General features: G+C 56.9%; 5 protein-coding genes across 5 annotated transcripts; 3 read left to right on the forward strand and 2 right to left on the reverse strand.

The window, feature by feature from the left end:
* Window positions 1-861: 861 nt before the first annotated feature.
* QBC33DRAFT_515490 (MFS general substrate transporter) lies at window positions 862-2202 on the forward strand (the record flags this gene model as incomplete). Its single annotated transcript, XM_060426095.1, has 3 exons — window positions 862-931; window positions 981-987; window positions 1053-2202. 3 exons carry the CDS (start codon window positions 862-864, stop codon window positions 2200-2202), a joined length of 1227 nt encoding a protein of 408 aa, XP_060282944.1.
* Window positions 2203-3055: 853 nt separating this feature from the next.
* Window positions 3056-4165, forward strand: QBC33DRAFT_540035 (orotate phosphoribosyltransferase). The gene has a single exon (XM_060428028.1). The coding sequence runs from the start codon at window positions 3158-3160 to the stop codon at window positions 3857-3859; it is 702 nt and encodes a 233-aa protein (XP_060282945.1). The 5' UTR covers window positions 3056-3157; the 3' UTR covers window positions 3860-4165.
* QBC33DRAFT_86360 (uncharacterized protein) lies at window positions 4074-5423 on the reverse strand. The gene is made up of 3 exons (XM_060433136.1): window positions 4999-5423; window positions 4388-4942; window positions 4074-4326 (listed from the first exon to the last, which is right to left on the reverse strand). The coding sequence occupies exons 1-3, from the start codon at window positions 5296-5298 to the stop codon at window positions 4288-4290; spliced, it is 894 nt and encodes a 297-aa protein (XP_060282946.1). The 5' UTR covers window positions 5299-5423; the 3' UTR covers window positions 4074-4287.
* Window positions 5424-6544: 1121 nt separating this feature from the next.
* On the forward strand, window positions 6545-7909 carry QBC33DRAFT_86393 (uncharacterized protein). The gene is made up of 2 exons (XM_060433137.1): window positions 6545-6930; window positions 7239-7909. Exons 1-2 carry the CDS (start codon window positions 6827-6829, stop codon window positions 7876-7878), a joined length of 744 nt encoding a protein of 247 aa, XP_060282947.1. The 5' UTR covers window positions 6545-6826; the 3' UTR covers window positions 7879-7909.
* A 1261-nt stretch (window positions 7910-9170) lies between these two features.
* On the reverse strand, window positions 9171-10901 carry QBC33DRAFT_452333 (25S rRNA (adenine-N(1))-methyltransferase; the record flags this gene model as incomplete). The annotated part of the gene is made up of 2 exons (XM_060424641.1): window positions 9171-10387; window positions 10589-10901. 2 exons carry the CDS (start codon window positions 10899-10901, stop codon window positions 9171-9173), a joined length of 1530 nt encoding a protein of 509 aa, XP_060282948.1.
* Between the last annotated feature and the right edge of the window lie 1486 nt (window positions 10902-12387).

Consider the following 12387-nt stretch of genomic DNA (forward strand, 5'->3'; position numbering starts at 1 on the left):
TTCCGGGTCTGGTGGCTAAATTCCAGTGGTCAAAGAACTTTTGGTAGTGACCTCCGTAATCACAATTACATGGTGTTAATCCCCTTAAATCCTAAGCTAATGGAGATCTTGGACCATGATTAGTGTCATGACCTGGATCATGCACCTCCCTCCCTCCAAGCCACGGTGGAGCCCTGGGCTCGGAGGGGGAGGACCCCTGTCCCGGAAGACGGGACCTCGGAACAGACCCGAGAAAAAGAGTAACGGGTCCTTGAGCCGGACTATAGAGGAAGCTTACTTGGAGCCTAGTGGAGGAAGAAGTGGGGACCTACGGACATAACACAGCTTCTAACCTCCTAAACAGGGCGTGAGAGAGCCCCGGCATGTGTAACCAGCCCGGGATGATCGATGGCGTCAGCGCAGGAGAGACTTTTCAAAAATAGCTACATCGGTGCTTTTTCTATCAAAGAAAGTAGTACTGGCAGCTCTACACCCCCAACTTTCTATACATACGACGTAGTCATGCCACTAGACAACGAGTCAACGACTGCAACTTATCACAAACGACGGAAGGCCGGGAGCTTTCCGGAGGAGCGACTTGTGGGGAGGCAGAGCCAAATTGGGCTATTTTGAACTGACGAGTCACTTCTTGTGTTGAACGTGGAAAGCTTGTCCACGACGCAGACGGAGAGTTGACGTAAGATAGGTAGGTACATGTTCGTGGTGTAGCTCCTAAGGCAAAGCTCCTCGCCTGCCAAACAAGTCGGGGCTGGATATAATCTGTTGCTCCGTCCACCCCCGGACAACGTTGGCGAGTACTTAGATGCTAAGTGACTGGTTTTCCCCTCGAAATCATGCAATCGACTTACGAAACCCGCAGCCATGTCGGATCGAAGCCGCACCACACCGCCTGTTGCAGAGGCACAGCTCGCAGAGGAGCCCTCCAAGGTAGGTGTGAAGACATGGCTCCTAAGTAATCGGCGCTTTTCTCGTCTACATAGCAACCTGGTACGTTCATCCGGCCTCCCCGACCCGGCACGATGTGATGATGTTTCTGACCTGCCGCACACCAGGGGCCTGCTCAGCGCCTACGGCTCATACCAGAGTTACTATGAGACAACCATGCTTCCTGATACCCCCACGGACAAGATTGCCTGGATCGGCACTATCCAAGGTGTTCTGCTCATCATGGGAGGCATTATCACCGGCCCAATCTACGACCGTGGCCACGTCCGCGAGCTCCTCGTCGCAGGCACGCTCCTCACCGTGCTCGGCGTCATGATGCTGAGCCTCGCCACCGAGTACTACCAGATCATGCTTGCTCAGGGCTGGTGCGTCGGCATTGGCAGCGGCATCCTCTACACCCCCAGCATCGCCACCGTGGCCGCGACCTTCGGCCCCCGGCACCGTGCGCTCGCCGTTAGCCTCGCCACGTCGGGCACCGCCGTGGGTGGCATCCTGTATCCTGTCATCTTCGTACGTCTGCTCCCCTCCCTAGGCTTTGCCTGGACTACCCGCGTCCTCGGCTTCGTCACCCTAGCCGGGCTCCTCGTTGCACTGCCCATCATCCTCCCAAGTGCGACCAAGGCCCGCTCCACCGCTGCTGTTGCCGGCAAGGCCCGCATGCTATTCGACCTGACTGCGCTGAAGGAGCCCATATTCAGCGTCTTCTGCTTTGCCCTCTTTTTCATGTGGGTTGCGTACTGGGTCCCCTTTTTCCTGATTCCCACCTTCGCCGAGTTCGCCCTTGGCGCCTCGGGCCCATGGGCCTTCCACCTACTCGTCATCACCAACGCCGCTACGCTGCCGGGCCGCCTGTTCGCCGTCTTCATCATCCAGCGCATTGGCGTATCGGGCGGCATGCTCGCATGCGCGGCCGCGTCAGCGCTAGTGCTCTACGCCTGGCTAGCAGTCCATAGCATGGCCGGCTTCGAGGCGTGGATCGTCATGCTCGGCGTCGTCATGGCACCCCTGGCCGTCTTCTTCCCCGCCATCATCCCACAGATGTGTCCCAGCAGGGAGGTGATCGGGGCGCGCATGGGCATAGGCTCGGCGGCGGCGGCGTTGGGCGTCATCCTCGGGGCGCCGCTGGGCAGCGCACTGGTCGACCTTGAGAAGGCCGAGTTCTGGAGGATGGAGGTCTTTATTGGCACATGTATGGCGGTCGGAGCTGTTCTGATGACTTACGTCTGGTGGCAGCTGCGGAGGCAGTTGCCGAAATAAGCAAAGCCAGACTTGTATATGGTGGACCAATGGCGCCGATGAAGAAATTGTCCATGCTGACGAGAGGCTATCACTACGCGAATAAATAGCCATGAGATGACTGGAACTTTCCCAGTAGAAATGCAGTATGACTTTCAAGATGATGAAATTGGGTTCTTGAGATAGGTGATATGTGACGAAGACAAGAAGCTGAGCACGAAGCCCCGAGATGGTGCAAGACAGACTAGGATCATGAATAGCCTGAGCATTGACAGCCCGGGCTCGTCCAACCTGGCCACGAAAGGATCCAGTGCCTCGCTGTTCTTGGCAGCTAGCGTCACCCGAGCGGGCCTGGATGACGGACATCATGCGTTCTGTTTCGACGTCCATGGCGCCTAGGCGCTGAAGTTGGTCCGGGGTGAGGTTGGTGGTTTCTATCAATCAGGGTGGTCTTCGGGTGGGGAGGCCTGAAACTGCGAGGCTGCTTGGGAAGCACCTCGTAACTCCCTCTCTTCTTTGGCTACTACTCAGTCTCTAAGCCTTCAAGACACACAAAATGCCGACACATACGCGCGGCATTGCACGTCTAAGCCAACGTGCAGCAATTTTGCTATTGGATGGAATACAGCCGTTTGAACTGAAAAGAAATGAAAGGAAAAAGGAGAAGAGGGGGAGAAGGATTGAGGGACTGGGGCGTGAAGTATTCATCAAGAGCTGTTGACTTCTGCGGTTGAGCAACTGGTAAGTGAAGCTTTGGGTCGAGGAGTGGGTCACAGGACTAAGCTTCTGATTGGAGGAGGTAGTGGATCACGTGCGGCGAATGGAGGCATCAGAAATCGGCATATACTAAGGAATTTCAAAAACTCTTATTAAGGGCCATGGAATTTTCTCCTCCCAAGGTGATATCTTTCTGAATTATCGTTTCCGTCTTGCCTCTTTTGTGCAACCATATATACCTTCCACCAGCCGAGCAGAAATGGCGGCTCTCACTCCGTACAAGGCCGATTTCCTCAAAGCGGCCATCAATGGCGGGGTCCTCAAGTTCGGCAGCTTCGAGCTGAAGTCCAAGCGCATATCCCCCTACTTCTTCAACGCCGGTGACTTCTACCGTGCCGACCTGCTCCGGGCCATCACGACGGCGTACGCGAAGGCCATAATCGAGGCTCGGGAGCAAGACGGACTGGACTTCGACATCATCTTCGGCCCGGCGTATAAGGGAATCCCTCTTGCAACGTCAACCACAGACAAGCTTGCCGACCTGGACCCGCAGACTTACGGGCAGATATGCTACTCGTTCGACCGGAAGGAGGCCAAGGACCACGGAGAGGGCGGCAACATTGTCGGGGCGCCGTTGAAGGGCAAGAGAGTGCTCATCGTGGACGACGTGATAACGGCCGGGACGGCGAAACGAGAGGCCATCGCCAAGATTAGGAAGGAAGGCGGGACAGTGGTCGGCATCGTGGTCGCCTTGGACCGCATGGAGAAGCTGCCTTCACCCGACGGCGACGATAGCAAGCCGATGCCTAGCGCTCTTGGAGAGATCCGCAAGGAATACAACATTCCCATCATCGCCATCCTTACGCTTGATGATATCATCGCAGGGATGAAGAGCTTCGCCAGCGAAGAGGACACCAGAAGGACTGAGGAGTACCGAGCGAAGTATAAAGCAAGCGACTAGGTGGCCTCGTCTTGACGGTCGTCTGGGTGGCAGTTACCTTTCTTGCCAGAGCTGCCCGTGTCTCCCAGGCGGGTATGCAGCTCCAAGTTAACCACTACTCCGACGACGGTTATCCAAGCCGCAGGTTGAACCCCTACGTGATTATCCCAATACTTGAACGTCCCGGTGTCCCGGTAGACCGATCACTGCCCTGAACCATCTATAACTCCGGGACCCTGTCTATGCATGTCTATCCCAATTCTATTCCCCGACCGTAGAACTCATCCGATGCTTTGAACCAAAAACACAGAATCTGCAATCCCCGGGTTCGATAGCGATCACAATGCCGTATAACGAACCCTACATGGTAGGTAGCTAGATGTCGGGGAGGGAGCTCAATTCCCACCCCACATGGTTCCCGATCGCGTCCCATATTGCTGGTGGGACGATTAAAGGGGCGTCTTGGGGGGCCCTAATAACTCAAAGACCTTGTCAGGATAAGATTGTCAGCTCTCTCATTATCGTAAGCAACGGTGTCACAAAGGTTACCATGTCGTGCCAGCCACCACCTCCAAACTGAGCCTTGCTCTCTCCTTTGTGTTTGAAACCGAACCGTTCGTAGTAACAGACCAGGTACTTAAAAGCAGTGGTCAGCGCAGGGTATTCCCATCTTCGACCGCGGGCACGTCCTACATCCTGGCAGATAAGAGAGACTCGGCTGGCGAGCCCAGAGTTGTTCATTTGCTGAAGGTAAGCCTTGACGATCATCTTTCCAACGCCACAGCCTTGCAGCTTAGGCGAGACTGCGAGCGAGTGTAGGCCCACGGTCTGACCAGTCTCTTGGTGACCAACGTCCACCGACCTCCCCTTGAGATTGCGCCAGTCCCTAGGGTAGTCCATGTCTTGGTCTGCGATAACGTCGCCACGACATCGAGTAGAGACAATGTGCGCCAGCAGCACACTCACAGCTTTGTCGGCGCGATCCGTCTCGACTGGCTTCGCCGCAGCCAGGGTCTCGATGTCCCAGTCTTTGAGCTGGTCGGGAACAACGGTGCAGAAGACGCCTAGGCTGATCTCTGGGCAGGTAGTGAGACGATATCGGAGCTGGGCTCAGTTAGATCACGCTGGACGGCAGATCTGGCCCTGCAGGACGACGTCACCTTCTCTGGGCTTGCTCGACACTCTGGGTTGTGAAAGGCTGCATTCTCCAAAGCAACAACGGATTCAAGGTCGGAGATGGTCAAGGGACGAATATTGGGCGAGAATGGAAAGGGCAAGACTTTCTGTATCCGGGAGTTGGTGCAATCCTTGGCAGCTCGCTTCTTCCTGCTCAAGTCCTTCTGAAGCAGGACGAAGTCGCCATCAGCTTCGCCAGATTCATCCACGGCATCGTCATTCTCATAAACATAATTGTCTGCGGCCTCGCCCGGCGCAGAGGTCTCTAAGTCTTGGTTCGACATGGTTGCAGTCCAAGTCGTATGGAACAAAAGGGGGAGGGGAGTTAAAGAAGACGCAAACGATGAACAGAAGCGCCAGGCCGGAAGGGGGGGGGGGATAACTGAGTTCAGCTATAGCTAGCTAGGGGAAGAAGTGGTTGACAGATCCCCTCGTCGCGTGACCAAGGTCAACTAGGGTTACGCTGGGGATGTAGCAAAGTTGGTGATCGGAGGCAAAGGAAAAAGAGGTCAACAAAGTGTAGGGAGGGGTGGGATGTGGGAGCAATTAACTACAGGATTACGAGGAGCAGGGCATGTTTCCAAACCTACCCAAGGCAAACTTACTTGTCTCTGTGGGCTTGTTTCTCAAGGTTTCCCAAGCAGCCGACAGGACGGTGGTGGTGGATCAGGAGGCGCGAGTTGCCAGGCTTGGTTGTGTGGCGTGTCACAACTACCCCACAGAGAGACAGCAAGGAGACGATCAGCAACCACGACGAGCCATCCCGCCTTCCAAATGACACATAAGTTACCTACATACGACGCGATGCGGTCAAGTGCCCCTAAGAGGGACGAACTAGGACCAAGGTAACGGAAGATCTCGAGCATTTCTGCGTTGGGGGGGTCTCAAAGTAAAAGGTACCTCTACCTACCTATCTTATCAAGCCCCTTATACCAATACCCCGCAAGAAGACCCCTCCTCCTCTGCTCCATGCTCCTTGTCTGGTAGGTGATCTGGTCAATGTGGAGAATCTGGGGGAAGCTCCGGAGCCTAGCCCAGTCGATGCGGCGATTCGTTGACAGGGCTAGGTGCCATCATGCTCAAGCACCTCCATCTATCTATGCCCGCAATGCAGTGGAATGCCTGCGTACCTTGACTTATATGTAGTGCAACCTGTCGCCCCTACCTGTGGAAGCTGCGTATTCCCGTTCGAAACCTAGGTACCTTACCTGCTGGAGCGGGATCTCCCAGGTTGGTGGGCCTTATATATAATCTGTTCAGTAATCAATACTACCTGCTTAGGTATCCTCGCAGTGTCGCGTTGTTCTATACGGAATACACATTTCACACTCTAACAGATGAGTACGCTTTAAGTAGGAAACCACCAAAGTAGACTTACCCGCATACATTCTCGGTTGTGCGGCGCAGCCCTGCAACCTGCGGTTAGACCCAAGGGTGCGCACGGTCACAGCGCAAGATCTGTGATGGGAATTCTCCGAAACTCGCATCCTGACCTAGATAGTGGGTTCCAGATTGCAAGCCCCCGGCATTCGTCGCCATGATAGTGACTAGTGAGGCAGCTCCCAAGATGGATTGCTCTGCATGTATGTACTACTCCACTGCATTCCACGTCGCTTGCTGCCAGTCAAGAGGTGCAACCAGCTGTGTCTCTTCATCTTCCTAGTCTACTATGCAGCAGACGACTCCCCCATTCGGATCCTTGCAGTAGGCGGTCACCTCTTGGTCTGACCTCATCGTGTCCCATAGCGGGGCACGGTACAGCCTGCTACCTACCTAATAAGGAGGATGTCGCTGAGGAAAAAACAAACGTGAATGAACCGTAAAGCCGACCGGGAACGAACCAGCACCATCCGGGTTTCGGAGAGGCGCTCTGGCCATCTGCAGCGTGCTGAGAAGCGGTTCCAGCCAAAGCTAGCGTAGGTACCTAGATTCCAAGGTTGGAGCTGACCTTCTTCCGAACTTCCATCACGAGCTTAAATGACCAGCGGGGATTGACTAATAAATCGATCTCACCCTTCCACCCCCCAACATCTGAGCCTCGTTTCCCTTCTCTTAAGATCTCACCCTGGTCTGCGTTTTCTTTTTCCCTCTTCACCAAACCCTGCCTTCCTTAGGACCCTTTGCCGACGGGCAAACATCGTAGACCCCATAAGATGTAGGTGTCGTTTCAAACAGCCTTGGCAGTGTTTGGGAGCTTATCAACTTACCAACTCTATTTTCGCAGGCGCATCACACTAAGTATCGCCAACCCCGAAATCGAGGGCCACGAGGGCGATCTCCTCTCTCTCGATGTGTACCCCGACATGACCGTCGACACCCTGCGTGGCTCAATCCAAGCCGAGACCCGCATCGACACGACCGCCCAGCACCTGTACCACAATGGCCAGCTCATCACCGACGACTCCAAGACCATGGCGGAACTGAACATTGGTGATGGCGACATGCTGGCTCTCCACGTCCGTGACATGCGGGGCTCCACGGGCATCCCCACCCCCGGGGCCAGCAGGGCCCGCCCGGACCAGTCGTCGTCGTCGTCGTCGGCTGGCCGGAGGCCCGGCGTGGAGCAGGACCCGGAGCTGGTCCGGCTGCAAATATTGGGCGACCCGCGCCTGAGGGCCGAGATCCAGAGGCAGCAGCCCGAGCTCAGCGCGGCGCTGGAGGACCCCCAACGGTTTGCACAGCTGTTTAACGCGAGCTACGAGCGCGAGCGGAGGGAGCGGTACGAGCGGCAGCAGATGATCAACCGGCTGAACGAAGACCCGTTTGATGTCGAGGCTCAGGCTAGGATTGAGGAGATGATTCGTCAGGAGCGTGTCATGGAGAACCTGCAGAACGCCATGGAGCACAACCCTGAAGGTGCGTAAACTATAGGCTCACTCTGGCTTTTGGTGTCCATTTGATTACGTAGTATAGCGATCGGGCCCATCACTGACAGCTCTTAGTCTTCGGCCGGGTCCACATGCTCTGCGTCGATGTGGAAGTCAATGGACACAAGGTGAAGGCCTTGGTTGATTCGGGCGCCCAGGCAACCATCATGAGCCGGAACTGCGCCGAGGCCTGCGGCATCATGCGCCTTGTGGACAAACGGTTTGCGGGCGTAGCACGTGGTGTTGGCACAGCTACCATTATCGGTCGTGTGCACTCGGCCCAGATCAAGATCGGCGCTCTTTTCCTGCCCTGTAGCTTCACTGTGATGGAGGGCAAGTCGGTGGAGCTCCTTCTCGGCCTAGACATGCTCAAGCGTCACCAGGCAAGCATCGATCTTGCTAAGGACAAGCTCATTATCCAAGGGTTCGAGATACCATTCTTGGGGGAGGCAGACATCCCGAAGGAGGCGGAAGAGGCTCTGGACGAAGAGCCGAAGGTGCCTGGACCCGGAGGCATGACCATTGGCCAGCGATCCGGCGCCGTGTCGGCACCGTCGGGACCTTCGACAGCTGTACATCCCGGCCCGCACCCCCCTCAGGGCACTCAGCCTGCTGCTGCTGCCCAGCCTGAGTTTCCGGAGGAGCACATCCAGCAACTCATGGCACTTGGGGCGGGGAGGGAGAGGGCGATCCAGGCGTTACGGCAGACGGGGGGGAACGTGGAATACGCGGCCGCCTCGATCTTCGAGGATTGACCGGTGAACTTCCAGGGTATAGAGGAAAGGAGTCGGGTACATGGTATTCGCTAGTCCCACCGATTCTACATAAACATGGCACGGTGCGCGCAGTCTCGGTAGTGATTTGGAATCGGTAAATGGGAGGGATTGGTCTACACGTAACTAGAAAGGCGCCATAGGTACTGAAAGATTCTGTTTGAGGGACATCACTGGAGTCCCGGACATGGCATCGGAAGGCTTACATCGCTCATGACTAGTTGCATACAGCTTTGACTGCCACTCTACCTAGCTAGATACGGGGTGGTATTTAGGCAACGTGGTCGTTAACCGCGACAATATGTGCTAGATGGGAGTGCCAGATGGAAGCAGAGTTGGCCTGATTTAGTCATGTCGTCCTTGACGGGACATTGCCAACCCATCAAATTACACAGTATGATATTCGGCGGGCAAATAGGGCGGACCTTCGTCCAAGCCTCGATGCCTCCGACTAGTAAGCCATAGATAAGATCTGCAGAGAGGCATAGCTCACCAGCAACAGGACAGGAGGCAAATCTAGCGCAGCTTGTAGACACATGGCTTCAAGATGGCCGATTCGTTCGCTGCCGCCTCCTCCCCGTCCGCGGGGATGAACTTCTTCTTCGCCGGCCTCGCGAAGCCTCCGTCCCGACCAGGTCGGACAGCCACCGCCCCCTTGCCCTTGGTCGGCGTGGCGGCCTTGACGAAGTACATCTTGACGAACATCTTGTTGTCCAGGTCGACGGCCTCGCTCGGCTCGCCGCGCAGCACGAATCCCCTCTTCGCCAGCGCCTCGACGAACGCCGACACGTCCGTGTCCTGCCTCCTGTCCTCGGCCCCGTCCACCTCGACGGCCAGCTGCGCATCCGCCGCGACGCCGGCGGCCTCGACGGCGGCGGACTTGGCCTTCTTGCCGGCGGCGGTGGCAGTGGCATTCTTCTTCCGGTTCCCCACGCTGTGTTCCACCATGGCGCCTCCCCCGGGCCTCTTGCCCTTGGCTCCGGCGGCGAACCGGCTCTTGATCTCGGCGACCCAGAGCTCGCCCTTCCAGCGCAGGACGCGGTAGGCCTCCTCGACAAAGTCGAGCCAGTTGGTGCCCATGAGGGCGAGGCAGAAGATGGCGACGTCGACGGCGCCATCGGTGAGGGGCAGGGCGGCTATGTCGGCGCGGGTGACGAGGGTCGACGGCGACTGCAGGTCGAAGGAGCGGATGTCGAGGCGCAGCTTGCGCCGCAGCGGCTGCAGGGCGGCGGCGAGGGCGGCGTCGCCGCACCCGAGGTCGGCGATGGTGCAGGTGCTGTCGGTGCGCGGGAGCGGGACGGGCCCGGAGTGGGCGGCGGGCGGCCCGTAGGATCGGCGATTGCTGCTGGGCTTGACGCGGCCGCGCGCCTGGATCTCGGCGATGTAGCTCTCCACGGGGTTCTCGGGCCAGACGCCGACCTGGCGGCGGAAGCCCTCGTGGTACTCGGCGAACATCTCGGGCGAGTCCTTGAACAGCTTTAAGGCGTCGGCGGACGGCCGCGTGTACAGGGTCTCATTGAGGTGGCGGAATCGGGCCGATATCAGCTTCTCGCGCATCGACGCCTGGAGAGGCGTGAGCTTCGGAGCGGTAGGTGGGGTGGCCGTCGTTGCTGGCGAGGGTTGCGCAGTGCTCTCTGACTTGGGCTTGGGCTTGGACTTGGATTGTTCAGCAGAGGCCTCTCTCGCTCTCTCCTGTCCGACATCTGGAGACTTGTCATCTCCCTGTTTCTTGTCTCCGGACTCTCGGCGGTTGATGGCTTTCTCCTTTTTGGGCATTGGGCTCTTCTCTGCTGCATGGACATTTGCGCTGTCAACGACTCGGTCGCTTGGCTTCTTGTCCTTTTTGTTGGACTTCCCTGCCTTGGATTGGTCCTCATCGCTTATATCGTCTTCGAAGCCGCCCCACTCCTCATCCTCGCCCCCAGCCAGCTTACTATCGGATGGTGTGGATGAGTCTGCGACGGCTGCTTCACGCTTTGCCTTCTTCCGCTCCCTCTTTGGCTTCTCGGATTTTCCGTCGGAAGGCTGAGACTTGGGATTCTTCTTTCCGGCATGAGGATCAGATCCCTTTTGCTCGATAATCTTCTCCCAAAGGTCGGCAACATTGTCATTTGTGACATTCAGTTTGTTGTTGGAGTTGGGCCTCTTCCGCTTCCTCGTCTTGCCAGGCTCAGACGTGGTGGTTGGGCCGGCTCCCTCAGGCTTGATGCTGGCGGCTGATACCGACCAGCCAGTCACGGCAAACATGATGGTCACTAGGGTCAATGACAATGGACCAGACTCTTGCTGGTACGTCTATGCCTATGTCTAGGTAAGATGGCTGTTGAGGCAGGTTCGTCGCATCCAATTCATCTCGAAAATAAATTTTAGTGGGGAAGCACAGGAAAGTAAAGTGGGGCATATCGGCCAGCGGCATCCTCCGTAGGTGGGTATTAACTCCGGTTGGCAGTCCGTTCGACGGCCGACTAACACAGTAACCGCCAGCAGTGTCATATAATTTGGCATACGCACGCAAAGCCCAAGTTCGCGCCACGATGTGCTCGAAGCCCTGAAGGCCCGGTATGCAAGGTTGATGGGCACCGGCAGCGGTCGACTCAATCCATCCAACCTTGCGCATACCTGGTTATGTGGCTTTCCGTACGCACAAAACGCTGGCCCCGCTTCGAGAAGCAGAATAAATGAGTCCGTCCCATCACCGCAGGTTTCCGACCTCATTCCTTGCTGGGTGGGATACGGACGTATTAACAGCCAGTTAAATGTGCTAGGCCAAAGAGGACTGCTGCAACAGAAATTCTGGTCTAGGTCGTTGCTGAGGTATGTGCGGATACAGGTGCAGTACATGAGCCAATGCGCGGCACGCATCTCCGGTGCAGCTCGATGGTAGCTGTAGGTGGCTGTAGGTAGCTGTAGGTAGCTGTAGGTAGCTGGAGCTGTACTGTACTTTAGCTCCTACCTCTGTAACTTCCTGTCGATGTGCTCCCCCATCGTCTTTTCACCGGCATCGGGCAAGCCCTTGCCGTGCCGGGGGTTCTACGAAGCCATCTCGGCCCTTTTCCAGACCTGACGCATTGTGGCAAATGGCTAAATCCCCTTTCAAGGCCAAGCCGCTAGAGCCCATGAGCCTCCAGATCCCCTATCGTTTGTGTTGCACGGTCTGTGTGCCACGACCAAGCCATGGTGGACACCGCAGACCAGGTCTAGTTCGTTTCTGGTGATTGGCTGAGGTCTCGCAGCATCCACAACCGCCCCATCAAGATGACCTGGGGTGCACACTAACAATCCGTAGGCAGTTGTCGACACTACTCTAGTCGCGCAGCCATGTCGTCCGGCCGCCTAGTCTCGGTCCGTTGAGGAAACCAGTGTCTTGTGTGTGTGAGGTGGCAGGAGGAGGAGGACGGGCGGGCGAAATATACGGATACTGGTAGACAGGGAACCAGGAACCTACGAGCTAGGAATAATAGCATTCACCAGCCCCCCACTCTCTCCCAGGTAGCTCCTCGTCTCCAGCCGGCAGTGGATCTCCCCACGGGCCACCTCACCCACTCACCCCTCACCCACCCCCCCTTTTTGGCATCAAGTCAAGTCCCTTGAGCCCTGTCAAGCGGCGTTATCGATCAACCCACTTGCTGCAACTCAATTCCCAAGGCCTGCAACCGGCCGCAAACATCCCTGCCTACATGCAAATGTCCGACCGGCTCAACTCCAACCTCACCCCGTCCAAGGCTCGCCTTCT

Source organism: Phialemonium atrogriseum (assembly GCF_030411735.1).
Source record: "Phialemonium atrogriseum strain 8032-3 unplaced genomic scaffold QBC33scaffold_14, whole genome shotgun sequence".
Taxonomy (NCBI): Eukaryota; Fungi; Ascomycota; class Sordariomycetes; order Cephalothecales; family Cephalothecaceae; genus Phialemonium; species Phialemonium atrogriseum.